The 27,353-nt window shown below is 39.7% G+C and overlaps 1 protein-coding gene across 4 annotated transcripts; it reads left to right on the top strand.

The window, feature by feature from the left end:
- On the top strand, positions 1-25,525 carry c1qtnf1 (C1q and TNF related 1). 4 transcript variants are annotated; one of them, XM_060940074.1, is made up of 5 exons: positions 1-147; positions 2,434-2,474; positions 19,016-19,191; positions 19,370-19,488; positions 23,512-25,525. In XM_060940074.1, exons 3-5 carry the CDS (start codon positions 19,016-19,018, stop codon positions 24,060-24,062), a joined length of 846 nt encoding a protein of 281 aa, XP_060796057.1. In that variant the 5' UTR covers positions 1-147; positions 2,434-2,474; the 3' UTR covers positions 24,063-25,525. The 4 variants fall into 4 exon arrangements, with proteins under 4 accessions (XP_060796057.1, XP_060796056.1, XP_060796054.1 ...); XM_060940073.1 differs by having other exon boundaries at positions 2,434-2,484; XM_060940071.1 differs by lacking the exon at positions 2,434-2,474 and having other exon boundaries at positions 2-147; positions 23,512-25,524.
- The last annotated feature ends 1,828 nt before the right edge of the window (positions 25,526-27,353 follow it).

Here is a 27,353-nt window from a genome sequence, read left to right as displayed (position 1 = left end):
TGGCATGCTAGGTTTGGGACTGCAGGGGCGAGATGTCTCACAGAGCCTGACATGAAAACACACTCTAGAGAAAAACAGCAGCATTCATAGTGCAAAACGAAGAGGAATAATAGTCAGCCTTTAGCTTTGCCTTTTCCAACTGTAGAGGTAAGTGTCTTTTTGGACAATGTATGCAATTTAACAACATCCTTGTGTAAGTGTGCATTGGAAGTTTGGCTTTTGGATGGCATGAGTGATATGAAGCAGCAGTCTGACTGTGATGGCTCTTTGTTAACTGAAACCAGTTTCTTTGGGGAACAAATGGACAGCAATGGGGCATAAGCTCAACAACATGAGGAGAACAATGACACAGTGCAATACTGGTGTCTGACACATGTGTGGCAGGAAAATAATAAATCACAGCGTCATGATTTAAATTGTTCTTACCTGAGTAAAACATTTTAACTGGAAGAAGTGTCTGGGATTCTCAAACTTTTTGCAGTTAGTGATTACCATAAAAAAAAGTGCATGGACCCCTCAGTACAGTTTTATTTAGCAAAAAAACCCCACATTATTTAAACCATTCACAATAATATCTTACATATTTACTGGAGCAAGAGCTTTCTTTTTCTCAACTTTCCGCCAGACAATTTGATTAAAATTGTCATTAGATTCCAGTTGACATTATTTATAGGTATAATCATTTTGATAATGACAGGGTTGTGGTTTTCATCACAAACAAATGTACGATTTCCAGAAATCAAGCTGTGCAAGAAAAATAAACAAAACACGTCTGTTTTCTAATATGATGCAAGTTTGTGATAATAATGCAGCAATTCATTGATGAAATCTCTGGTAGATGGAAAATAATTAACTGAGCCACAGGCCATGGATGAATCTGGGTCAAGAATTCTTTAGGCATGCAATCATCAAGACCAATTCAAATTACTTTATTACTGGAAGAGGTTTGTGCAGACAGCCTCAAGTCTGCACTTGAGCAGTGGCTTATGAAACTCTGCATTTTCATCACTTTAAATATGGTTCATCTCTCACCAAAAACATGATCACACAATTACAATGTAAGGAGTCAATGAATAAAACTTGAAAATTGTTCTTACCACATTGTTCATACCTATGTAATTATCCTCCAGAACTACTGCTGCTCTTCTGCATCATTATATAGGGACCACAGTGAGGAGATGGGGATCTTCTGAAGTCAGATGGTCTCACTCAGCTTTGTTTATATAGGTTCGACATGCAGAAATGTGCAACATCGACTTCAAAAAGATTTTCCTGACTCTTGGTTTTAATGCAAAGCTCAGGAGCAGATTTAGCTCTGCTTTCTCTTTTAACCCATAACAATCACACAAGACATAAGAAAAGCAATGATGAAATTACTGAGCATGGAATTATTCGTAATCCCTGAATACAATTTATATCACAATGTTTTGCCATTCAGCTTCACATACAGTAGAACGGCATCTTTAAATATCCAGTCACACACAACAGATAGGATGGTTTTGTCTTTGCTGTTCAGCCTTACAGAAAAAGTCACACCCGAGTCACATACTATGCATGGTACACAAGTCGTTTTTAGACACTTCACATGTTATGTTCTACACCTTTTTCACAAGTAGTGTATGTGTTGTTATTTCTCCACATGGAGGTGTTTCATATGATTCTTTTTTTTTCCATCCATTATCCGTAACCGCTTATCCTGTGCAGGGTCACGGGCAAACTGGAGCCTATTCCAGCTGACTATGGGCGAGAGGCGGGGTACATCCTGGACAAGTCGCCAGGTCATCACAGGGCTGACAGAACATAGAGACAAATAACCATTCACACTCACATTCACATCCACGGTCAATTTAGAGCCACCAATTAGCCTAATCTGCATGTCTTTGGATATGTTCTCCCCATGCAGACACGGGGAGAACATGCAAACTCCACACAGAAAGGCCCTCGCCGGCTGCTGGGCTCAAACCCAGGACCTTCTTGCTGTGAGGCGACAGTGCTAATCACTACACCACTGTGTCGCCCATAACTCATATAAGCACATGAAAAAAGATATATATATAAAATTCTTCCATAAGGGTTCATTAAAATTACAATAGTCTAATCTCAAGAAATGTCATATGAAGCGTCATGTCTGCTAGGGGAGTCATGGATATATATATATATATATATATATATATATATATATATATATATATATATATATATATATATATATATAATTATACTGTAATGCTAATATGATACTTTGAAGTAATACTTTGCAATACATTTTCCCTTGTAAGCTTTACTGAAATCAGGAAAGCTTACAGGAAAGCTTGATATGCATTTCACTACATATCATAGGAACGCACAATACAGACTAGTTGGTACACGTATTCAGCCTGTGAAATGAAATATACTGCCATAAAATGCCCCACCTTTTTCTTCTTACTGCAGTTTGAATTGTCGGGTGGGGAAGAACGAAGTCTGCCAAGAAGGCAAGTGCAGGTGTGTGATTACCCCAGAGAAAACAAAAGGAAACTTACTCCCTTTCACTCTCCCTCTGCCTGAGTGTAGCTTTTCTTCTTACTGAGTTTTTATTATCATTATTTTTTCTAACAGCATGAGAGCATGAGCACATGCAGAAAGAAGCATTCCATATCAGGAAAGGATGAGCTCAAGCAGGTGGTGGCTCTTATAACAGGATGTTCTGGTACTCTTTCATCAGGCACTTAGAACTATCCAAGCTGTTAGATCCCACATTCAAGATCACTCAGTGAAGTATGAAGGTACTGACTATGTGGTGAGTGAAGTATAGATATACAGTACTGTGCAACAGCCTTAGGTACCCTATTTTTTTCATGCAAACTTTTTGTCATAGATTTCTATTTTATGACTTCTACATAATCAAGTCAGCCCAAAAACATTTTAGAGTTACAAACGTTCATTTTCCAGCACAAAATTAAACGTAACAGAAAAAATGTTTGTATCCGAGCAGCATATTACATAAGAGACCACTTTTCAGATTAAAAAAAGAAAACATCATGAAGGCTGCTGGGTTTTGCTGCAAAGAAGAAGCGAGTGTGACAGTCAAAGTGTCCAGAAGAACTGTGGCTGGTTCTGCAAGATGCTCAGTAAAACCTACAGCTCATTTCCTTATAAAACTGCACTCATTGTACCTGAGACTACTAGATATTTTTTTTTAAAGTAAAGGGTTGTCTCACACCAAATATTAACTTTGTTTCATTTATTATAGCTTACTGCTGATTATAGTATTTTTTTTAAATCTTGAAACATTTAATTTCATTATTCTAAGCCATTTTTGGGCTACATCATTTCTTTATATGTGCCTAAGACTTTTGCACAGCACTGGATATAGAAAGTGGGGATTGATTCAGGGAGGTCTGGTCCGAGTGAGTAGAGGATGATGAGGGTAGCTACCTGTTATCAGATGGAAACAGTGCATATCACATAGCTGTGGGTTGTAGAGTTCGAAGAGCACATATCAATATCAAGTGCAAATGAGGGTTCCAACAGTGCATGAACACTAGGTCATGAACTTGATATATATATATATATATATATATATATATATAATCTCATTATCTCTAGCCGCTTTATCCTGTCCTACAGGGTCACAGGCAAGCTGAAGCCTATCCCAGCTGACTACGGGTAAAAGGCGGGGTACATTCTGGACAAGTCACCAGATCATTGCAGGGCTGACACATAGACACAAACAATAATTCACACTTACAGTCAATTTAGAGCCACCAATTAGCCTAACCTGCATGTCTTTGGACTGTGGGGGAAACCGGAGTACCTGGCGGAAACCCATGCAGACACAGGGAGAACATGCAAACTCCACACAGAAAGGCCCCAGTCGGCCACTGGGCTTGAACCCAGGACCTTCTTGCTGTGAGGCGACAGTGCTAACCACTACAGTATCGTGCTGCCCTACTGTATTCTTGTTCTACTGCACAGAGCCATGGTTTTCAAACTTTTTCCAGCCATGGGCTTTCTCCATCTGTACCTTTTTAAGACTGCACCACATATGTATCCTTTGAATATATTTTCAAATTTTTCAAATACTAAGCATTTTAGACATTATATGTTCCATTATATGTATTTATAGGTACCAATAGAGCATTTTTATTCCTGGACCTTCCACCCACAGAACTCAAACAAGTGACATTGTGTTAAAATGTAGACTCAAAACTTGAAAAAACAAACAAACAACAAACCCCCCCCCCCCCCCCCCCCAAATTTCCCCTGATAGTTTTATTAAAACTGCTGCATCATTATTCATCTTTAGATTAGGAAATTAATAACTGTCTATAATAAATCCATTTGTGTGACTGGCATTATTTTGAAACAATTTAATTGACCATTTACAATTTTTTTTTGTATACTCTGAGAAAGATTCTATCTTGGACCCTAAAGCCTTCTTCATTTTGTCCCTGTGCACAAATGCTGAATGGTAGTACAGGATTTAGAACCTGTAGTTCTATTTTCTAAAAATAGAAAATATTGCATATCAAACCATTTAGGAAGGCAAAACTGTTAACCATTTAAAAATTGTTGGAAAAAAATGCTTTATGATAGTCACAATAATATAGTGTGATAGTATGATAGTCACAATAATAGTAAGCAAGTGCAGCATGCCCAGGCCTTGAGGAACAAAGCAGATGCAAGACAAAAATCTTTTTATAAATTATTTGCTTCTGTTGTTGATTTGAATCACTCAGAATCAGCAAAGTTAAAAAAAAAAGGAGTAAAATGAGCTGAGGAAAGGAGTTGGTTGCGGATTATTTAAAACTTGGCATGGTGTTGTGCAAAGCAATAACAATTTTATGCAAGACATTTACAGTCAGCTCACAGCCTGTGTTGATAGAGCCAAGCCAATTTTTTGGCTAGAGGGAAGGCGCCACTGAATGACGTACTGTACAAGTAAACATGACCTCCAGACCTTTACATCCGCAGGAAGAAGAGAGGATCTGAATCAAGGATATCAGATGTAGAATTGTAAACATGAATGAGCATGAAAAGGGGGATAAGCAAATTAACTGGACAAAATGCAGGAAAAAGTCTCACAAATGAGGTGAAACACTGCATGCACTCACACACACACACACACACACACACACACACACACACACACACACACACACACACACACACACACACACACACACGACATCTGTCTGTGCTAGCTATTGGCTTGTCTGCCTGATCGGACATGAGAAGCGAGAGCGGGTCACATGACACACAAGTAAGCACATCAAAAGATTAGTGAGGGATTAGTGCACCCTTCAGAGCACTTGCCCACAAAACACTTTGAACTTCTACAGGTTCTAACCCATCTGTATCTCTCAGACAGTGTTCTTACACACCACATAGGGTGCTTTCTGAGCTGCATCAAGCATGAAGGATTACTACATGACCTACTCTGTAGCATGGTATACACTCACTGGCCTTTTTAATAGAAACATTTGTAGGCTCACAGAAAATGGATGGTTGAAGATTTGTAAAAAGACCAGGTGATGGTTTTTTTCCCATCTTTAACTGCCCAGTATTGGTGAGCCCGTGGCCACTGTATCCTCAGATTCCTGTTTTTGGTTGACTGGAGTGGAACCCGATGTAGTCATCGACTGTTGGAGCCTATCTTCCTCAAGGTTTGAAGTGTTCTATTTTCTGAGATGCTTTTCTGTTCACCACAGTTGTAAAGAGTGATTATTTGATTTACTGCAGATTTCCTGTCAGCTCAAACAAGTCTGGGGAAGCCATGGTCTAATGGTTAGAAAAGCAGTTTTGGGACCAAAAGGTTGCCAGTTTGATTCCCTGGACCAGCAGAAATGGCTGTAGTGCCCTTGAACAAGGCCCCTAACCCCAACTGCTCCTCAGGCTGCTCTGGGTATGTTGTACAGTCGTGCTTGGAAATTTGTGAACCCTTTAGAATTTTCTATATTTCTGCATAAATATGACCTAAAACATCATCAAATTTTCACACAAGTCCTAAAAGTAGACAAAGAGAACCCAGTTAAACAAATGAGACAAAAATATTATACTTGGTCATTTATTTATTGAGGAAAATGATCCAATATTGCATATCTGTGAGTGGCAAAAGTATGTGAACCTCAACCCAAGGGGGTTACGCCAGATACTGAAAGCAAAGGTTCACATACTTTTGCACAAACTTTCTGGTTTGTATTCAGAAAACTAGCATTGCTGAACTACAGTCAGGTTTTTCTTCATATGTTGATTAGTTCTGTTGAAGTATTTTTCAAGTATCTGGTTCAGTTCTGGGCGGCACGGTGGTGTAGTGGTTAGCACTGTCGCCTCACAGCAAGAAGGTTCTGGGTTTGAGCCCAGCGGCCAATGGGGGCCTTTCTGTGTGGAGTTTACATGTTGTGTCTGTGTGGGTTTCCTTTGGGTGCTTCGGTTTCCCCCACAGTCCAAAAACATGCAGGTTAGGCTAATTGGAGGCTCTAAATTGACCGGAGGTGTGAATGGTTGTTTGTCTCTATGTGTCAGCCCTGCGATGACCTGGCGACTTGTTGGGTCCATGTTCTGACCGTGGTCTCTAAGTTGACAATACCCATGATGTAAGCTACAGTAGTGCTTGAAAGTTTGTGAAATCTTTATAATTTTCTATATTTCTGCATAAACATGACCTAAAACATCATCAGATTTTCACACAAGTCCTAAAAGTAGATAAAGAGAACCTAGTTAAACAAGTGAGACAAAAATGTACTTGGTCTTTTATTTATTGAGGAAAATGATCCAATATTACAAATCTGTGAGTGGCAAAAGTATGTGAACCTCTCTGAGAATATTTAAATATTTTCCTTCATACAGCACTTAATTTGTGTACAGTTCCCTGATAGCATTAGATAAGGCATCAACAGTGAAGCATGCTTAAGCTACCTTTGGCTGTTGTTCGGTTGTAAGACTAATGTTGTGCTTCTGTTATATAGCTCAGTCACAAAGGAAATGCAATGTGAAGATGTCTAAGCAGCATCACTTTGTCTACTTTGATCGAGTAAGATGCAGATGATGAGCATATAAAATGTGCAATAGCCTGATAATATAAAGCAGACCAGGATGCTACTTCCAAAAACTACAGTTGATTTCCATATGTGTAGACCTTAAAAATAAATTTATAAAGTACTGGCAGTGTTCCAGAATGGGAACAGGACAACCCCAATTCCAAAAAAGTTGGGACAAAGTACAAATTGTAAATAAAAACGGAATGCAATAATTTACAAATCTCAAAAACTGATATTGTATTCACAGTAGAACATAGACAACATATCAAATGTCGAAAGTGAGACATTTTGAAATTTCATGCCAAATATTGGCTCATTTGAAATTTCATGACAGCAACACATCTCAAAAAAGTTGGGACAGGGGCAATAAGAGGCTGGAAAAGTTAAAGGTACAAAAAAGGAACAGCTGGAGGACCAAATTGCAACTCATTAGGTCAATTGGCAATAGGCCATTAACATGACTGGGTATAAAAAGAGCATCTTGGAGGGGCAGCGACTCTCAGAAGTAAAGATGGGAAGAGGATCACCAATCCCCCTAATTCTGCGCCGACAAATAGTGGAGCAATATCAGAAAGGAGTTCGACAGTGTAAAATTGCAAAGAGTTTGAACATATCATCATCTACAGTGCATAATATCATCAAAAGATTCAGAGAATCTGGAAGAATCTCTGTGCGTAAGGGTCAAGGCCGGAAAACCATACTGGGTGCCCGTGATCTTCGGGCCCTTAGACGGCACTGCATCACATACAGGCATGCTTCTGTATTGGAAATCACAAAATGGGCTCAGGAATATTTCCAGAGAACATTATCTGTGAACACAATTCACCGTGCCATCCGCCGTTGCCAGCTAAAACTCTATAGTTCAAAGAAGAAGACGTATCTAAACATGATCCAGAAGCGCAGACGTCTTCTCTGGGCCAAGGCTCATTTAAAATGGACTGTGGCAAAGTGGAAAACTGTTCTGTGGTCAGACGAATCAAAATTTGAAGTTCTTTATGGAAATCAGGGACGCTGTGTCATTCGGACTAAAGAGGAGAAGGACGACCCAAGTTGTTATCAGCGCTCATTTCAGAAGCCTGCATCTCTGATGGTATGGGGTTGCATTAGTGTGTGTGGCATGGTCAGCTTTCATATCTGGAAAGACACCATCAATGCTGAAAGGTATATCCAGGTTCTAGAGCAACATATGCTCCCATCCAAACGACGGCTCTTTCAGGGAAGACCCTGCATTTTCCAACATGACAATGCCAAACCATATACTACATCAATTACAGCACCATGGCTGCGTAGAAGAAGGGTCCGGGTACTGAACTGGCCAGCCTGCAGTCCAGATCTTTCACCCATAGAAAACATTTGGTGCATCATAAAACGGAAGATACAACAAAAAAGACCTAAGACAGTTGAGCAACTAGAATCCTACATTAGACAAGAATGGGTTAACATTCCTATCCCTAAACTTGAGGAACTTGTCTCCTCAGTCCCCAGATGTTTACAGACTGTTGTAAAGAGAAAAGGGGATGTCTCATAGTGGTAAACATGGCCTTGTCCCAACTTTTTTGAGATGTGTTGTTGTCATGAAATTTAAAAATCATCCAATTTTTCTCTTTAAATGATACATTTTCTCAGTTTAAACATTTGATATGCCATCTATGTTCTATTCTGAATAAAATATGGAATTTTGAAACTTCCACATCATTGCATTCCGTTTTTATTTACAATTTGTACTTTGTCCCAACTTTTTGGAATCGGGGTTGTATTTAAAGAACAGGGATCTATCAAAGGCCAAGTTTACATTAGACCGTATCTGTCTCGTTTTCTTCGCGGATGCACTGTCCGTTTACATTAAAACGCCTGGAAACGCCGGGAAACGGGAATCCGCCAGCGTCCACGTATTCAATCCAGATCGTGTCTGGTCCGGTGCTGTGTAAACATTGAGAATACGCAGATACGCTGTGCTGAGCTCTAGCTGGCGTTGTCATTGGACAACGTCACTGTGACATCCACCTTCCTGATTCGCTGGCGTTGGTCATGTGACGCGACTGCTGAAAAACGGCGCGGACTTCCACCTTGTATCACCTTTCATTAAAGAGTATAAAAGTATGAAAATACTGCAAATACTGATGCAAATACTGCCCATTGTGTAGTTATGATTGTCTTTAGGCTTGCCATCCTTCCACTTGCAAGTGGTAAGTGACGCGCATGCCCGACATGCACTGAGAGCACACACACAGCGGCTCAGTCCCGAATTACTGCTCGTGCACTTCACTCGCGCGCTCTGTGAGCTGTGCAGGGCCGGAGTGCGCACCCTCCAGAGGGCACTCGCTGTTCAGGGTGGAGTGATTTGGAGCGCAGGATGCCTGTGGAGCCGAGCGTATCCGTGTATTGGCGTTGCTGTGTGCAGGCGAATCGTGTATTGGTGTTGCTGTGTGCATGTTAATCGTTTTAAAAACGTTAATCTGATGATCCGCTGATACGGTCTAATGTAAACCCCACCAAAGTCTGATCTTCACAACACATGTTTGTGGAAGTGTATCCTGGCATGAACAAAGGAGATTTCTGAGGACCTCAGAAAAAGCATTGTTGATGCTCATCAGGCTGGAAAAGGTTACAAAACCATCTCTAAAGAGTTTGGACTCCACCAATTCACAGTCAGACAGATTGTGTACAAATGGAGGAAATTCAAGACCATTGTTACCCTCCCCAGGAGTGGTCGAACAACAAAGATCACCCCAAGAGCAAGGTGTGTAATAGTTGGCAAGGCCACAAAGGACCCCAGGTTAACTTCTAAACAACTGAAGGCCTCTCTCACATTGGCTAATGTTAATGTTCATGAGTCCACCATCAGGAGAATACTGAACAACAACGGTGTGCATGGTAGGGTTGCAAGGAGAAAGCCACTGCTCTCCAAAAAGAACATTGCTGTTCATCTGCAGTTTGCTAAAGATCAAGCCAGAAGGCTACTGGAAAAATGTTTTGGGATGGATGAGACCAAAAGAGAACTTTTTGGTTTCAATGAGAAGCGTTATGTTTGGAGAAAGGAAAACACTGCATTTCAGCATAAGAACCTTATCCCATCTGTGAAACATGGTGGTGGTAGTATCATGGTTTGGGCCTGCTTTGCTGCATCTAGGCCGGGACGGCTTGCCATAATTGATGGAACAATGAATTCTGAATGATTCAGCAAATTCTAAAGGAAAATGTCAGGACATCTGTCCATGAACTGAATCTCAAGAGAAGGTGGGTCACACAGCAAGACAATGACCCTAAGCACACAAGTTGTTTTACCAAAGAATGGTTAAAAAAGAATCAAGTTAATGTTTTGGAATGGCCAAGTCAAAGTCCCGGCCTTAATCCAATCGAAATGTTGTGGAAGGACCTGAAGCGAGCAGTTCATGTGAAGAAACCCACCAACATCTCAGAGTTGAAGCTGTTCTGTACGGAGGAATGGGCTAAAATTCTTCCAAGCCGGTGTGCAGGACTGATCAACAGTTACTGGAAACATTTAGTTGCAGTTATTGCTGCACAAGGGGGTCACACCAGATACTGAAAGCAAAGGTTCACATACTTTTGCCACCCACAGTTATGTAATATTGGATAATTTTCCTCAATAAATAAATGACCAAGTATGATATTTTTGTCTCATTTGCTTCACTAGGTTTTCTTTATCTACTTTAGGACTTGTGTGAAAATCTGATGATGTTTTAGGTCATATTTATGCAGAAACATAGAAAATTCTAAAGGGTTCACAAACTTTCAAGCACCACTGTATGCAAAACACAATTAAGTACCAGATACAGTGGAAATAAAATAAATGCACAAATCTGCATTGTCAACTTTATGTTCGCAATTTTTGTTCAAGCTGGAATGGAGAGTTTTGTTTTGAGTCATGTGACTTTCCATGTGCAGAGGCAGTAAAACTTCTCACAGAAAAGATGGATGTAAAATGCATGTCCTCCCTGTTTGCTGGAGATTTTGCATAGAGCTCTTGTTGAAATGTGGCCTGGCACAACTCTCATATTGTCACCGTCGTCTAAGTGTGTCATTTGCTTCGTCTGTCAATCTGCTGCATTTAGTGTCTGCTCTGCTAGAGACAGTTACAGTGTCCTGCATGAAGTATTTTTCCATTTCTTTCAGCTCAGGAAAGAAGACAACATCATTGCTGTGTATTTCTGTGTACAGCCCAGACTGTTTGTGTTAAGTCTCCCACATTACCTACTTTGTCTATATCCTGGTCTTTACTGGCACAGTGTTAGTGTTGTGCATTGAGAAATTAGGTTGCTCTGAGAATCAGTGCCAGCTGGAGAACATCCATGCAGTGAGTCAGAAGCAGGAGTGCCTTTGTCACATGTAACTATTCATTTATTTAAGTGATCCAGCAGTAGCTCTTGTGCTTGAAAAATGAAGGGCTTAATGAAAACAATAAATCTATATTTGAACATTTTAATCAAGCCAATTCCCTGTGCACTCAGTTTCCAATTTTCTATGCAAAGAAAATTCAGACATTATATTTATCATTGATTTAAAATAAATATTGATGTCAGAAGCATAATGTGCACTATTAATTCTTGTCTCTGAGCTGTTATTCCATTTTAGGCCTTTAGAAATCCTTTTAGGCCAGAACTAACACTTGTATGGCATCCTGAATGTTCCAGATCTCAGTATAATTTACTGCCACAGCTGTACAAAAATGTGGCCACGTGCAGAGCTTTATTTACCAGCACATTCACTCATGCAGATTCCTCTAACAAAGCCGTTTAAACAGTTGACTAGACAGGAACTGGGCTATTTTTTCATCCAAAAAACAATCTCTTAAGGCTAGACGGCCTTTCGATTTCACAAGATCGGTGAAATTTAATTCCCTCTGAAATTTGGTCATTGTGATACATGTTTATTTCTGCAATATCTAAAAAAAACAAAACAGAAAAAACCACAAACCCCTGCCATTCTGTGGCTGGGAAGTTATTTAATTTGAGGGGATTCTCAAGCAAATAATGTGCATGAAATCGCTCACTTCGTGCAGTCAAGCAGACGGAGGAAGTCCATGTGCGCATGCGCAGGTTTATCTTCTTCTTTTCCTTATTCTTTTGGGTTTTACTGCAGCTGGCATCCAGTGTTGCATTACTGCCATATACAGGTTTACTTTGACTGTGCACTGACAGTTATGTCATTCTGTTGCTAAACGAACAGCTGATCACACCGAGGTGCTCGCTGACCGCAATATTTATCAGTTTGGCCCTGCGTTTCCTTTCCTTCGCAACATAACATCTTTTCTTCTCACTTTCCGGTACTGTAGTCGCTATTTCATGTTTCATTTGCGTCCTCCATTTCCCTCTTCTGTTTCAAATTTTTATCCCACAATGCCTTGCACGAATGGGGAAAGCCCACCATGTGATGCATGATGTAGTATCTTGAATTGGGTCATGGTAAAGGAAGAAAAAATAGCGGGGAATTTAGGGCCACGTGGCCCTAAATTCATTAATTGTTCTATTTTTTAAAAATAAATAAATAAAATTGGAAATCTGTTATTCAAATTCAGTAGCTTTCAGTCCACGAAACAAAAATAATTGGGTGTCAGGGAAAATTCTTTTTATGCCCTACACTTGAAAAATCTGAAAGGCAGTCTACCTTTAAGCATATGAGTCTGCTTTGAAACAGCACATCAGAAAGGATCAGATGTATGGAACTGACCTTAGGTTAATTGCCACTATTCAAACAATTACTCAAGTGAAGAAGTGGCAAGTGGAATCGATGAGGTCTAAGACAAAGCCAGTGAAGGTGCTATTGTGTATTTGTTGGGGCTGGTCAATCAATCGGCCAAATGTTACTGTCAAGGCTGTTTTTCCTCAAGGTCACAAGGCCTTTCTGAGAGGGCCACGTCAACCTTTTCTTTATTTAGAAAGAGAATTTTCCTTAGAAGTGGTAAAGGAAAGGAGGGAATGGACCAGAGGCTACAGTGAAATGCAAATCATAAGACTTAGATATTATTTTTATAACCCCAAATCAGAAAAAGTTGGGACCAAATGGAAAATGCAAATTTAAAAAGAAAGCAGTGATTTCTAAATTTACTTTGACTTGTATTTCATTGTAGATAGTATGAACCCAAGATATTTCATGCTTTGTCTGGTCAACTTCATTTCGTTTGTTAATATACATCCATTCTTAAGTTTCAAGCTTGTAACACATTCTAATAAAAGTTAGGTTGGAGGCAATTTAGGGCTAGTAATGAGGTAAAACAATTAGATAGTGAGGTGATTCAAAACAGGTGATGTCAACAGGTGAGTATAATCATGATTTGGTACAAAATCAGTATCCAGGAAAGGCCTGGTCTTTGAGTAGCAAAGATGGGCCAAGAATCTCCAATTTGTCAACAAATGGGTGAGAAAATTATTGAAATGATTAAAAACAGTGTTCCTCAAAGAAAGTTAGGAAGGGATTTGGATATTTCCCCCTCAATGGTGCATAAGATCATTAAATGATTCAAGGAATCTGGAGGAATTTCAGAAAGGGCAAGGGCACAAGCCTAAGCTGAACACCCCTGATCTCTGATCCCTCAGATGACAGTTCATCAAGAACCGTCATTCATCTATAGCTGATATAACCACATGGGCTTGGGATTATTTTGGCAAACCTTTGTAAAGCACTACAGTATAGACTTACATCTACAAGTGCCAGTTAAAACTTTACTGTACAAAAAGAAAGCCTTATGTTAACTGTGTCCAGAAGCTCCATCAACTTCTCTGGGCTCGGAGGCATCTGGGATGGACCATCACACAGTGGAAATGTGTATTGTGGTCAGCTGAATCAGTATTTCAGGTCTTTTTTTTTTTTGGAAGAACTGGACTCTATGTCCTCTGGACGAAAGACTAAAAGAACCATCAACAAGCCCAAAATCCAGGGTCTGTCATGATATGGTGTTGTGTCCATGCCCTTGGCAAAAGTAACTTACGCTTCTGTGATAGCAGCATTAATGCAGAAATGTACACTGAGATTTTGGAGTAACATATGCTGTCTTCAAGACAACAGCTTTTCCAGGGATATTTCAACAAGACAGTGTAAAAGCACATTCTGCACACTTTACAAAGGCATAGCTATGAAAGAAGAGGGTTCCTTGAAACAAACAAGCAAAATAAAAAAGACAACATTGACCCCATACTGTTGCACACCTTAAGACCTGTTTACAGGAAGAAGAATGGGACAAAATAACACCCAAAATATGATTATATGTTATGAATTCCCAGGATGATCTGTTAGAAGCTACTAAATAATTTCACTTGAGTAACCCAAGCTATGTTGAATTCAGGATTCTTTCAGTAACTGAATTCATGATTCAAGCCATTACATTGCCAGCTTTATAATCAATGTCTAACAACATTGATCCTGCACATACTATTCTAACTGAACCAATGTCAGTTTAATTAAAGTAAAAAGCATTATATTAACACCTTAGCTCATTCTAACAGTCTAATGTCTCTTGTATCAGCAGACAGTACTTAGCATGGGCGATTGCTCTAAGACAACGAGGGAGGCTCAGCCTCCTCTAAAAATGACGAACATCGTGTAGGATGAATTGTGCTAGGCTTATGTTATAGCCGACCTTATAACATTGCTATTTCAGATCCAGAATCATAGAAATATATGTGCTCAACCCAACTACAGTGCGAAATCATTCCGTTATAACTTTCCCCAGTTTGCCTAATGTGTGCGTGAGTTTTTCCCCCTCGTGACAACGTGATGCAGCCCAGCCTCAGTGGACTTCAATGGCATTTGGGAGCTGTGCGGTTTTCAATATCAAAATGCAAGACGATTATTGGACAAATACTGCGAAAACGCCCGCCCACAGACTCCCACGGACTCCCAACCTCACAGTGGGAGGGACATGGCAAAGCTTTCTGCGAGGAGACTGGTGATTGGTGAAAGCGGCCAGATATTTTCTTTGATTGACAGCTCGTTTCAAATATAGACAGGCAGTGGTGAATTTCAGTTCAGTCCCATGCGGATTCGCAAGTGGTGTGGTGTATTGTAAGAGATCAGCTTACATTTCGATTTCATTCATTACATACGGTTTCTACCAGCTTTTTTAGTTTGTATATATTTTCATTGTAAATAAAGTGTAAATATAGTGTTGTCAAGTTTGCTATCTTAGTTCCAGAAATTTCGTTTATTTGAGTGACTGAACTTGAACTTGAGGGGGCTAGTCAGCTAGCAAGAAAGCTGCACACGGATGCCAAGCATTGTTGATTTAATTTTGGCGAAGCCATTTGGCAGTCTTCCTTTCGAGGAAAAAATTAAAATTAAAGAGCAGGGTAGACCAACGCCTCAAATTGACTTGGTGAAAAAGGTAGGGAATAATACTCGTTCCTTTCAGCTCTCCTGGTACGAGAAAGTGAATTGGCCAACAGCAAGTTCAGTGATGAGGAAAATGTATTGTTGGCCATCAAATCAAATCAAATCAAGTTGATTTGTACAGCGCTTTTAACAATAAACATTGTCGCAAAGCAGCTTTACAGAATTTGAACGACTTAAAACATGAGCTAATTTTATCCCTAATCTATCCCCAATGAGCAAGCCTGTGGCGACGGTGGCAAGGAAAAACTCCCTCAGACGACATGAGGAAGAAACCTCGAGAGGAACCAGACTCAAAAGGGAACCCATCCTCATTTGGGCAACAACAGACAGCCTGACTATAATATTAACAGTTTTAACAGGTATAACCCTCAACTGTCCTCATGGGGCCGTCCTTCACAGGAGTGGGGCGATAAAACTCCGACCAGACACAGGGCACCAGGATGGATCAAGCAGGTCCGAGGGGCAGAAGAGGCCAGCATCTCAATCCCAGGATCAACATGTAACTCAGAGGGACAGATGGGGGGGGGGGGGGAAGAAAACACGTTGTTAGGTATGCCCTAAAAATGACAAGTATTAAATCTGTGTGGTAGGCTCGCAGAGACGAGAGTCTTTACATCAGGCATGACGCACAATGGCATGTTAATATGGTAAAAAATATATCATGACCTGCTCTGGCTGGATGCTTGATTGGGTGATGGGAGCACACTCCTCAGCAATGATGAGATGCAGATGGGACCGTTAGGCCTGGCCAAGACAATTCAGTTACATTTCACCAGGTCTGGGACATGCGACAGAATGTCTGACGGCCGATTCCCTGCAGGCTACGATAGCCAGTCGAGGTCCCCACCGTCTCCACCAAAAGATTTCCTGTTGACTCCATGTAACTCAGAGGGACAGATTTTGGGGGGGGGGGGGAGAGAAAGAAAACACAGGTGGTTAGGTATGCCCAATGTCACCTGAATAAGTAGGAACAGTATACATATTGCACCGAGTACAAGCAGGGACTCCGGCAACTAACTATGACAGCATAACTAAAAGGAGAGAGCCAGAAGGTAACACAGGCATGAGGGAGCCCCGGGACATAAAGCAGCCAGCCACTGCACCGTCAACAAACTCGAGTGAGCAAGCGAGTGGGGACTGACAGCATCCATACATCCCAGTTTACCAAAACACTCTATGTCTGAGGACCCTCCAGATCTACTCCTTTACCTCATAAACACCATTAACAAAAGGCTTGACTAAACAGATATGTTTTCAGCCTAGACTTAAATGCTGAGACTGTGTCTGATTCCCGAACATTACTTGGAAGGCTGTTCCATAACAGTGGGGCTTTGTAAGAAAAGGCTCTGCCCCCTGATGTAGCCTTCACTATACGAGGTACCAGCAGATAGCCTGCACCTTTTGATCTAAGTAGGCGTGGCGGGTCATAGAGGAGCAGAAGTTCACTCAGGTACTGTGGTGCGAGACCATTTAGTGCTTTAAAGGTCAATAGTAGTATTTTATAATCAATACGAAATTTGATTGGGAGCCAATGCAGTGTGGATAAGACAGGCATGATGTGGTCATATTTTCTAGTTCTAGTAAGGACTCTTGCTGCGGCATTTTGAACTAACTGGAGTTTGTTTATGCACTTATTGGAACATCCAGACAGTAAGGCATTACAATAATCCAACCTGGAGGTAACGAAAGCATGGACTAGTTTTTCTGCATCATGCAATGATGCAGAGGCCATGCCTCTTGATTAAACCCGGATCCGTGATTTGGTCAAACGTGGGCTGGTGACCCACATCAACAACAGTAAATAGGCTACTTTAGTAATATGTCATGGATGGACCATAAATATAGAATCTATTTAAAATGTTTATGCTGAGTATATTATATTGGAATATATATTTCTCTGGATATGAATTAAACACAGCTACAATTTGGAAAACATTTTTAAACAAAAACACAGCCGAGAACATTTCACACTACAGACCTGGATTAAAAGTGAAGGGTTATCAAAATTGTCAATAAAACATTTCTCAGTCAAAATAAGTAAAATATAGGGAAAGTGTCATTGAATGAAATGTGTGGCACCCAGCTCTATGTTTGGCTCCCCAAGGTCAGTGCTTGTGCCTATTCCAGAACACTCTGCTGTTACTGCTGAGGTTTCTGACAAAGAGCTGCTTTCAATAATGATCAATTTTTAAACAACATGCCACAATTTTAAAATATAAAATGTTAAAATATAACCCCCCCCCCCAACACCACCATCATGTATATTGGACAGTAGGCTAATGGGCCAAAAGAACCTGTTATTTTACAGTTTGTGACCCTGCCAACAATCAGCCAGATCAGAGGCAAGAGTATGGGCAAAATTGATGTGTTTTTTCTTTTTTCTTTTAAAATCTGGAAATATCGTAACCGACCAGCCTCCCCTGTTTGAAAGACTACCAGCCGCCACTGCTACTTAGTGTATCTCTTCACCCCTCCTTTCAGTTATTTCCTTCAGGATGCTGTTTAGGATGCCAAAATAGACATTTTAAAGTCTTTCATTCTTTCTGCAGTTAATATATTAGGTAACCAATCAAGGCCATTTTACAAACTTAATTTTATTTTTTAACAGTTCTTGTAAATGCTGTTTTTAAATGCTTTTAACCTTATGAACTGCACAGCACTTTGCACAAGACTTAAAGTGTCTCATCTTACTTCATTTTCAAATCCTAAAATGACCACTGGTATTAAATATTTTATCATTTTTGCTGTTAAACTGCAGAAGCCATGGCCTAATGGTTAGTGAAGCAGCTTTGGGACCAAAAGTTTGCTGGTTCAATTCCCTGGACCAGCAGGAATGGCTGAAGTGCCCTTGAGCAAGGCACCTAACCCCCAACTGCTCCCCAGGCTCCTCTGGGTATGTTGTATGTTGCTCTGGATAAGAGTGTCTGCTAAATGGCATTAACGTAATGCAAACTGTGAGCCATTTTAAGACCGTCTTCACTACTTCTTCTACATCGTAATTTAAAAGTGTCTGATCTAAGGATGAAATATAAATTGTTTGCATGACCAGAGTAATCACTGCAATACCACTAGCTGAATATTCTAGAGTTTCTGCAGTTGTAGTTGGAAAAGAAGAGACAACAAAAGCAGGTCCAAAACCACTTTAACCCAATACAGGAAGATCTCAGACTGTCTCTCGAATGATTTGGATAACTGAACCATAATTATTGCCACAGCTATTTAGATGAACACTGTTGTGTTTAAACAATATGGTGCACACTGATGGAAAAAAAGGACTGCACACACAATTCCTGGTTAAAATTTGGTCACTTGCCTGAAATTTGTAAAGTCTAACTTTTATGCAAATGTCTCAGATGCCTGGTATGTGGAAAGCTGATACGGATGTACCCCAGAAAACTATAATTGGTATATCTGGTGGTGGCCAAAGGTGGTTCTACCGAGTATTGACCAAGGGGGGTAAATACCTACTGTATATACCCAACAAGTGTCTGCATTTTCTTTAATTTAATTATTTGTTTTATTGTACCACAATAAAAATATTTTGTGTTCAAATGTTAGACAGATTGTGTAAATCCAATCGTAAAAACCCCAATTAAGTCCCAATTACTTGTTTATAAGATTTTGACAGACTTTTACGCACATAACAGATGGCCTGGATATGCAGTCATCATGGGACCCCTGTGCCAGCAATGAGTGTAGGATTACTACTACTGATGTGTGCAACATGGGCCGAACCATACAGGACCCCTTACACTGTGACAGACCGTGATCAATATAACCCCAGAGATCACCACCAAAACACTGAGTATCATCGAGACACCAGGTATCAGCAACACTTAACGTTTCATCCAGAAGACCATGATTCATGTTCATAATCCACAGCTCAACCAAATGAATTAAATCTATTCATGATATAATGCAGTACTTCTATAATGCAACCTAATGAAGCTACAGTAATAATGATTACAATAAAGAAGGTGATCAGCTTTCTTCGCCTGCAGTGACAGCAGGACGACTGAGTGTCGGCGATGTTGTGATCCAGGCGAGGAGCCACAACAATATCACAGCACTTACCCACAATACCAGGTGGTTCCACAGATAAACATCACCATCCTTAAAGGTACAAAGTTTATACATAACCATCATTTACTTCACTGCACAGAAGTGGTTTAAGAGACCAAAAAAAAAATGACTGCAAAAAAGTATATCTTTGCAAGAGAAAATATCTTGAATGTGAACAGATTTATCTAAGATTTCTTATGAAATTATGAAACAAATATGATTATTCAGCCTGTTTTTCAATACTTATGTTTAAAAATATATTTTAATATTTAAATCTACAAATTGTCAGATCATTTTGCTTCTTTCTGGGAAAGAAAAAACAAAATAGGGGTGGCACGGTGATGTAATGGTTAGCACTGCCGCCTCACAGCAAGAAGGTCCTGGGTTCAAGTCTAGCGGCCAGCGAGGGCCTTTCTGTGCAGAGTTTGCATGTTCTCCCCGTGTCTGCGTGGGTTTCCTCCGGGTGCTCCGGTTTCCCCCACAGTCCAAAGACATGCAGGTTAGGCTAATTGGTGGCTCTAAATTGACTGTAGGTGTGAATGTGAGCATGAATGGTTGTTTGTCTCAGTGTCAGCCCTGCGATGACCTGGCGACTTGTCCAAGGTGTACCTCGCCTCTCACCCATAGTCAGCTGGGATAGGCTCCAGCTTGCCTGCAACCCTGTAGAACAGGATAAGCAGCTACAGATAATGGATGGATGGATAGATAATAATAATAATAATAATAATAATAATAATAATAATAATAATAATAAATCCATTCATTATTATTCACTACCTCATCTTAACAGCTGCTAGTTTGTTTATACTGCTTATTTCATGTTTCATGTTTACCTGCTATACCTCAGGTGCCCTTGACTGTTTGGTTATTTGAACCAATTTATGTATGTGTGTGTATATATATATATATATATATATATATATATATATATATATATATATATATATATGTGTTTAGTCTACGTCTAGTTCATATCTAGAGTGTTTATACTGTTTACATTGTCTGTTTGAGTGTTTAGTCTGTGTGTAGTTCTTATCTAGTGTTTACACTGTTAATATTGTCTGAGTGTTTAGTCTATGTCTTGTTCTTATCTAGTGTTTATACTGTTTATTTATACTGTTTATATTGTTTGAGTGCTTAGTCTATGTCTAGTTCCTATCTAGAGTGTTTATACTGTTTATATATATATTTTTTTCAATTATTCTATTTTTATTTATTGCATTGCCTGTTTGCACCATGGGTCAGAGAGGACTGATATTTCATCTGTGCTGTATGTCGAGCATGTATAGCATATTTGACAATAAAGTTGACTTGATTTGACTTGATCATCTGTAACCGCTTATCCTGTGCAGGCTTGTGGGCAAGCTGGAGCCTATCCCAGCTGACTATGGGCGAGAGGCGGCGTACACCCTGGACAAGTCGCCAGATTATTTCAGGGCTGACACATAGAGAAACAACCATTCACACTCACATTCACACCTACAGTCAATTTAGAGCCACCAATTAGCCTAACCTGCATGTCTTTGGACTGTGGGGGAAACCGGAGCACCCAGAGGAAACCCACACAGACACAGGGAAAACATGCAAACTCCACACAAAAAGGCCCCCGTTGGCCATCGGGCTCGAACCCAGAACCTTCTTGCTGTGAGGTGACAGTACTAATGAATAAACCACCGTGCCGCCAATAATAATAATAATAATAATAATAATATTTAAATCTTGAACCTGGTACAAAATTCTAGAAATTGGTTTAATAATCATATATTTGGTTTATTGTAATTCTAATAGGAAAAACTAGACAAATATGACTATATTCAAGATATTTTCACTTGCTGAGATTTTTTCCTTCATTTTGTTTCACTGTTCATAATGCAGTTCATTCATTCAATGAATTAGCTGCCATAACCTATGATTACTTTTTTCACTTAGAGAGAGTGAGGTAGGATGATACTTCGGTCACCATGCATCTGTGGGCTTGTCAGGATGTTGTGTGGATGCTTGCGTAGGTGTCTTCCTTCATACACCAGGGGGCAGTGTTGAATGAAACAAACCACAAAAAAGGCAATGTGAAAAAGCAGTCTCTGAGCAATAAACAAAGGAGAGTTTTGCTTCACCAACAGAATAAACATAAGAGATCACAGCTGTAACTTTATTTGACAAAGTGCTGGAGGATAAAAGAACCTTGGGTCATCAGTTATAAACCAAGTCATTTCTCACTGAAAACAGTTTTAAAGTGGTCATTCTGTAATAAGCAGTATCAAGAGATTTATGTCGAAGCACTACAGGAAATCCACAAATGTAATAATTATGGAATAATAACTGCTTTCATTAGAAAAAAAGACCAACATCACATACACTGTGTCTTTGCTGGGAGGCAAAAAGAAAGTAAAGTGTACAATCCAGACTGGCTAAATTGACCATTTTAATGACAACTACATGAAATATAAAGCCACACTTTAATATATGCAAATGCAACATTATCACACAGTTTTCTGTAAATAATATGTGATCATCTCATCTCATCCCGCTTTATCCTGTTCTACAGGGTCACAGGCAAGCTGGAGCCTATCCCAGCTGACTACGGGCGAAAGGCGGGGTACACCCTGGACAAGTCGCCAGGTCATCACAGGGCTGACACATAGACACAGACAACCATTCACACTCACATTCACACCTACGGTCAATTTAGTCACCAGTTAACCTAACCTGCATGTCTTTGGACTGTGGGGGAAACCGGAGCACCTGGAGGAAACTCACGCGGACACGGGGAGAACATGCAAACTCCGCACAGAAAGGGCCTCGCCGGCCACGGGGCTCGAACCCGGACCTTCTTGCTGTGAGGCGACAGCGCTAACCACTACACCACCGTGCCGCCCTGATCATATCATCATGGTGCAAAATGCATGCAGGGGAAAAAAACAAAACAAAAACTTGATAGAAACTTGCTCCTGCTGTTAATTTATAGCTTTCCAGATCCAGTAGTTTTATCACACAGGAGACATTTTGTTACAGACACCACTATAAGAAAGTACCAACATGAATAAACTGTTTGGTTTTTTTTTGCTTGCTTGCACAGGGTGTTTAAAAAAAATTTGATATTATTGGAGATGTAAATATCCCAGAAACTACATAGTCTAAACAAATAAAACTGAACAGGCTTAATGTTGACCAATATAAGATTTATTCCTCAAAATTTGAATGAGAAATTCAAAAAGGTATGTGGATTCCATGAACAACTTCACAAATTTTCAATATGCATGCCGCCTGAGACACAGACAGCCTTCCTCTTTGAACTTTTTGTGCCGTGTCCAAATCTACATTGCAGTTGGTGCATTTTTAGAGAATTCCCTCATAAATACACACTGCACAGTCTTGTTCAATTGTGTTCGAGCGTACTCTAACACACAAAACGCCTTTTCTTTTCCAGTGAACGGCATTCCTATACCTAAAAAGATAAAAACAAAAAACATGAAACATAAAATTTTGACCTGTTTCCACACATGCTGTTAAAATTTGAGGTCAATTGAACGAGAATTGGCAAAGTTATTAGATTGTGAAATGATATCAATTTTTGAAACACCCTGTACTTGACTTTCAAAAATGGTTAGGACGTTAGCTGCATCCCTTCAGCTTATGGTTGACAGAAATTATTGTTGAAAATGTCTCTTTTTATCCCATTTCTGGTACAATATTTCTACAGATGCATCTCCTCCGTGAATCAATTGCCTAAAGCATGGTTGATTCACAGTACCTAGATGCATTGTTAGTACTCCGTCATGCTTACCTATAAACCACTTCTCTGCATGCCGATGCAAATATGCTTCAATGCGCCAATGCAGAAATCAGCCCTCAGTAGGATTGTGAGAAGTCTGGCTCAAAAGTGCCAAAGCCTCCTGGAGTGACAGTAGCTTTGGATGTGACCCACATACTTAATGATGTTTACTTGGCATTTTTACATACATTAAAAAATGTAATGTAGGAACATCTTATATTAATGCTTATATTTAAATAAAAATGACATGTTTGTAGTGTAATAGTCTATTCAAACCTGCAGCATATTAATGCTTCCTCTTGCATGCAGGAGAAAAGGGAGAAAGCGGAGAGCGTGGACCCTATGGCAAAGTAGGCAAGACAGGGCAGACAGGCCCAAAAGGACCCAATGGCTTAAAGGGCTCCAAGGGCAATATGGGAACCCCAGGAGAACCCTGTAAATCCTACTATTCTGCCTTCTCTGTAGGCCGAAAGAAAGCCCTGCATAGCAACGACTACTACCAGACGCTGGTGTTTGACACAGAATTAGTCAACCTGTATGGCCATTTCAACATGTTTTCAGGCAAATTCTTTTGCTACGTGCCAGGAATTTACTTCTTCAGCCTCAACGTGCACACATGGAACCAGAAGGAGACATACCTGCATGTGATGAAAAACGAGCAAGAAATGGCCATCCTGTATGCACAGCCCAGTGATCGCTCCATCATGCAGAGCCAGAGCCTGATGCTGGAGCTGGAGAGAGATGATGAGGTGTGGGTTCGTCTCTATAAGGGCGAGAGAGAGAATGCCATCTTCAGTGATGACTTTGATACCTACATCATATTCAGTGGCTACCTCATCAAAGCCAAGAATGAAGTTTAGCAGACCTCAGTGATGTACTAGCAAGCGTAAAATACAGTGGTGTTTGAAAGTTTGTGAACCCTTTAGAATTTTCTATATTTCTGCATAAATATGACCTAAATCATCAGATTTTCACACAAGTCCTAAAAGTAAAGAGGACCCAGTTAAACAAATGAGACAAAAATATTATACTTTGTCATTTATTTATTGAGGAAAATGATCCAATATTATATATCTGTGAGTGATAAAAGTATGTGAACCTTTCCTTTCAGTATCTGGCGTGACCCCCTTGTGCAGCAATAACTGCAACTAAACGTTTCCGGTAACTGTTGATCAGTCCTGCACACCGGCTTGGAGGAATTTTAGCCCATTCCTCCATACAGAACAGCTTCAACTCTGGGATGTTGGTGGGTTTCCTCACATGAACTGCTCGCTTCAGGTCCTTCCACAACATTGTGATTGGATTAAGGTCAGGACTTTGACTTGGCCATTCCAAAACATTGACTTGATTCTTTTTTAACCATTCTTTGGTAGAATGACTTGTGGGTGCATGACCCACCTTCTCTTGAGATTTAGTTCATGGACAGATGTCCTGACATTTTCTTTTAGAATTCCCTGGTATAATTCAGAATTCATTGTTCCATCAATTATGGCAAGCCGTCCTGGCCTACTAGATGCAGCAAAACAGGCCCAAACCATGATACTACCACCACCATGTTTCACAGATGGGATAAGGTTCTTGTGCTGGAATGCAGTGTTTTCCTTTCTCCAAACATAACCCTTCTCATTTAAACCAAAACATTCCATTTTGGTCTCATCTGTCCACAAAACATTTTTCCAATAGCCTTCTGGCTTGTCCCTGTGATCTTTAGCAAACTTTAGCAGATGAGCAGCAATGTTCTTTTTGGACAGCAGTGGCTTTCTCCTTGCAACCTTGCCATGCACACCATTGCTGTTCAGTGTTCTCCTGATGGTGGACTCATGAACATTAGCCAATATGAGATAGGCCTTCAGTTGCTTAGAAGTTACCCTGGGGTCCTTTGTGACATCGCCAACTATTACACGCCTTGTTCTTGGAGTGATCTTTGTTGGTCGACCACTCCTGGGGAGGGTAACAATGGTCTTGGATTTCCTCCATTTGTACACAATCTGTCTGACTGTGGATTGGTGGAGTCCAAACTCTTTAGAGATGGTTTTGTAACCTTTTCCAGCCTGATGAGCATCAACAACGCTTTTTCTGAGGTCCTCAGAAATCTCCTTTGTTCATGCCATGATACACTTCCACAAACATGTTGTGAAGATCAGACTTTGATAAATCCCTGTTCTTTAAATAAAACAGGGTGCCCACTCACACCTGACTGTCATCCCATTGATTGAAAACATCTGACTCTAATTTCACCTTCAAATTAACTGCTAAACCTAGAGGTTCACATACTTTTGCCACTCACAGATATGTAATATTAGATCATTTTCCTCAATAAATAAATGACCAAGTATAATATCTTTGTCTCATTTGTTTAATTGGGTTCTCTTTATCTACTTTTAGGACTTGCATGAAAATCTGATGATGTTTTAGGTCATATTTATGCAGAAATATAGAAAATTCTAAAGGGCTCACAAACTTTCAAGCACCACTGTACATACCTTTGCATAGAAATGGAAATAACATCTTATTGCTTATTTTTATATCTTTTATATTGGACATTTATAAAGAGACTTTCTGGATTTATTTAATCTGAATATAAAAGTATACAGAGACAGGGTAATGTTAGGGGTGTGGGGAGCATAGAGCTGAACCAAGGACCAAACTAAAGTGTGGCTTATGACCTCTATTACTCCATTATACTCATATTTATTTTGCTAAGCTTAGCTATGAAAGAGAGTGGTGTTACTGTGGATTTGTTTCACAGGTCTACAGAACACATATCTAGCTGTCTTTATTATGAGTTTAGTGCCTCATCTTGCACTAGTTGATGGGATATATTGCAAATGGTGCTCTGATCAAGTACGATGCAGTTCCATGGTACTGTTGAACAAGCACATACTATCTGGAATACGAGTCTATAATAAGTGCATTTTTGTATTATTAGAAATTGCATTCAGGTCATTTTTACACTCAAATAATATAAACAATGCAAATACACTCTGAATTAAAAAAAGAGATTTAACCTTCAGGTGAAATGCTTTATTTATGGTTTGTTACTTAAATGTTTGTCAAATCCCTCCTGAAAATTAAACTCCATGAGATAAGAGAACTCAGATGTCGTGGCACTTTACAGGAAATACTTAATAAAAGGCGAGGAGGAAGCCTCAGGAAGAGGCATTTTTATTGTCAACAGCTGTAAATGTTCTTCTTTCTCTCACTGATATTAATGGAAAATGACTCCATGTGTTCCAGACCAGTTATTGAAACATCAATTGAACTTTCCAGATTACAAATATGATGTACATATTAATGACTGTGCATATTTATCAAATAAAAAACTTAAATAATAAACACAGCTGTTATTGACACTTTTTAAAAAAATAAAATAAAATAAAATAAACTGGTGTTATATGTGGGGGTGTCTTTATTTTCCGGCAAGGGTGGACTATGAAAAAAGTGGCCACGTACTTGACCCAGAGGAATGTTTCCTGGCTGAGAAGTTTGTAGATATATTGGGGTCCAAATCCTTCACGCAATGTCTGCTTAAAGCTAAATGAGATCAGTAGCACTTTCAACAGCAATTTCTTATACACTTAGTTGAGATGTAGACATTTGCCTTTGACTTGAACTGCTGTAAGTACAGTAGCTTTAATTCTGCTATTATCATTGACAGATTGATAGCAGTCATTAATGGCCATTGTCAGTGTGTGCTGCGCTCTCACTTTCAGTTTTATTACAGTCATTAAGACATATATTATGATAATGCATCACAGCTATGCACATAACACATGATGAGTTTAATAGCACATGGGTAAACAAAGCCGTGATGCAGTCCAGATGTCAACGTCTTTGATGCTGATTCTTGGCATTCACAGGATAGTAAAAAAAAAAAAAAGTATACACAAACTACACACAAACAAATTAACTATCAGTAATTACATGTTTTTTTTTTGTTCCCTCTTGTTTTAACACTATTTTTAAAATATTACGTGTACTATGGAGGCCCTCATTCCAATAAACAGAAATCCTTTGTCACCCTCTTGTGGTTACTGAATTGATAACACATTTTAAAAAAATATTACTCAGTGTAAGATTAATGCTTCACTATGATGATTACTATGACAGTGAGTCCCAGATGAGCTCACAGGCTATGCACTATACTCCAT

This window comes from Neoarius graeffei, chromosome 14, assembly GCF_027579695.1.
Source record: "Neoarius graeffei isolate fNeoGra1 chromosome 14, fNeoGra1.pri, whole genome shotgun sequence".
Classification (NCBI taxonomy): domain Eukaryota; kingdom Metazoa; phylum Chordata; class Actinopteri; order Siluriformes; family Ariidae; genus Neoarius; species Neoarius graeffei.
This window is presented reverse-complemented; position numbering and strand designations above follow the sequence as displayed.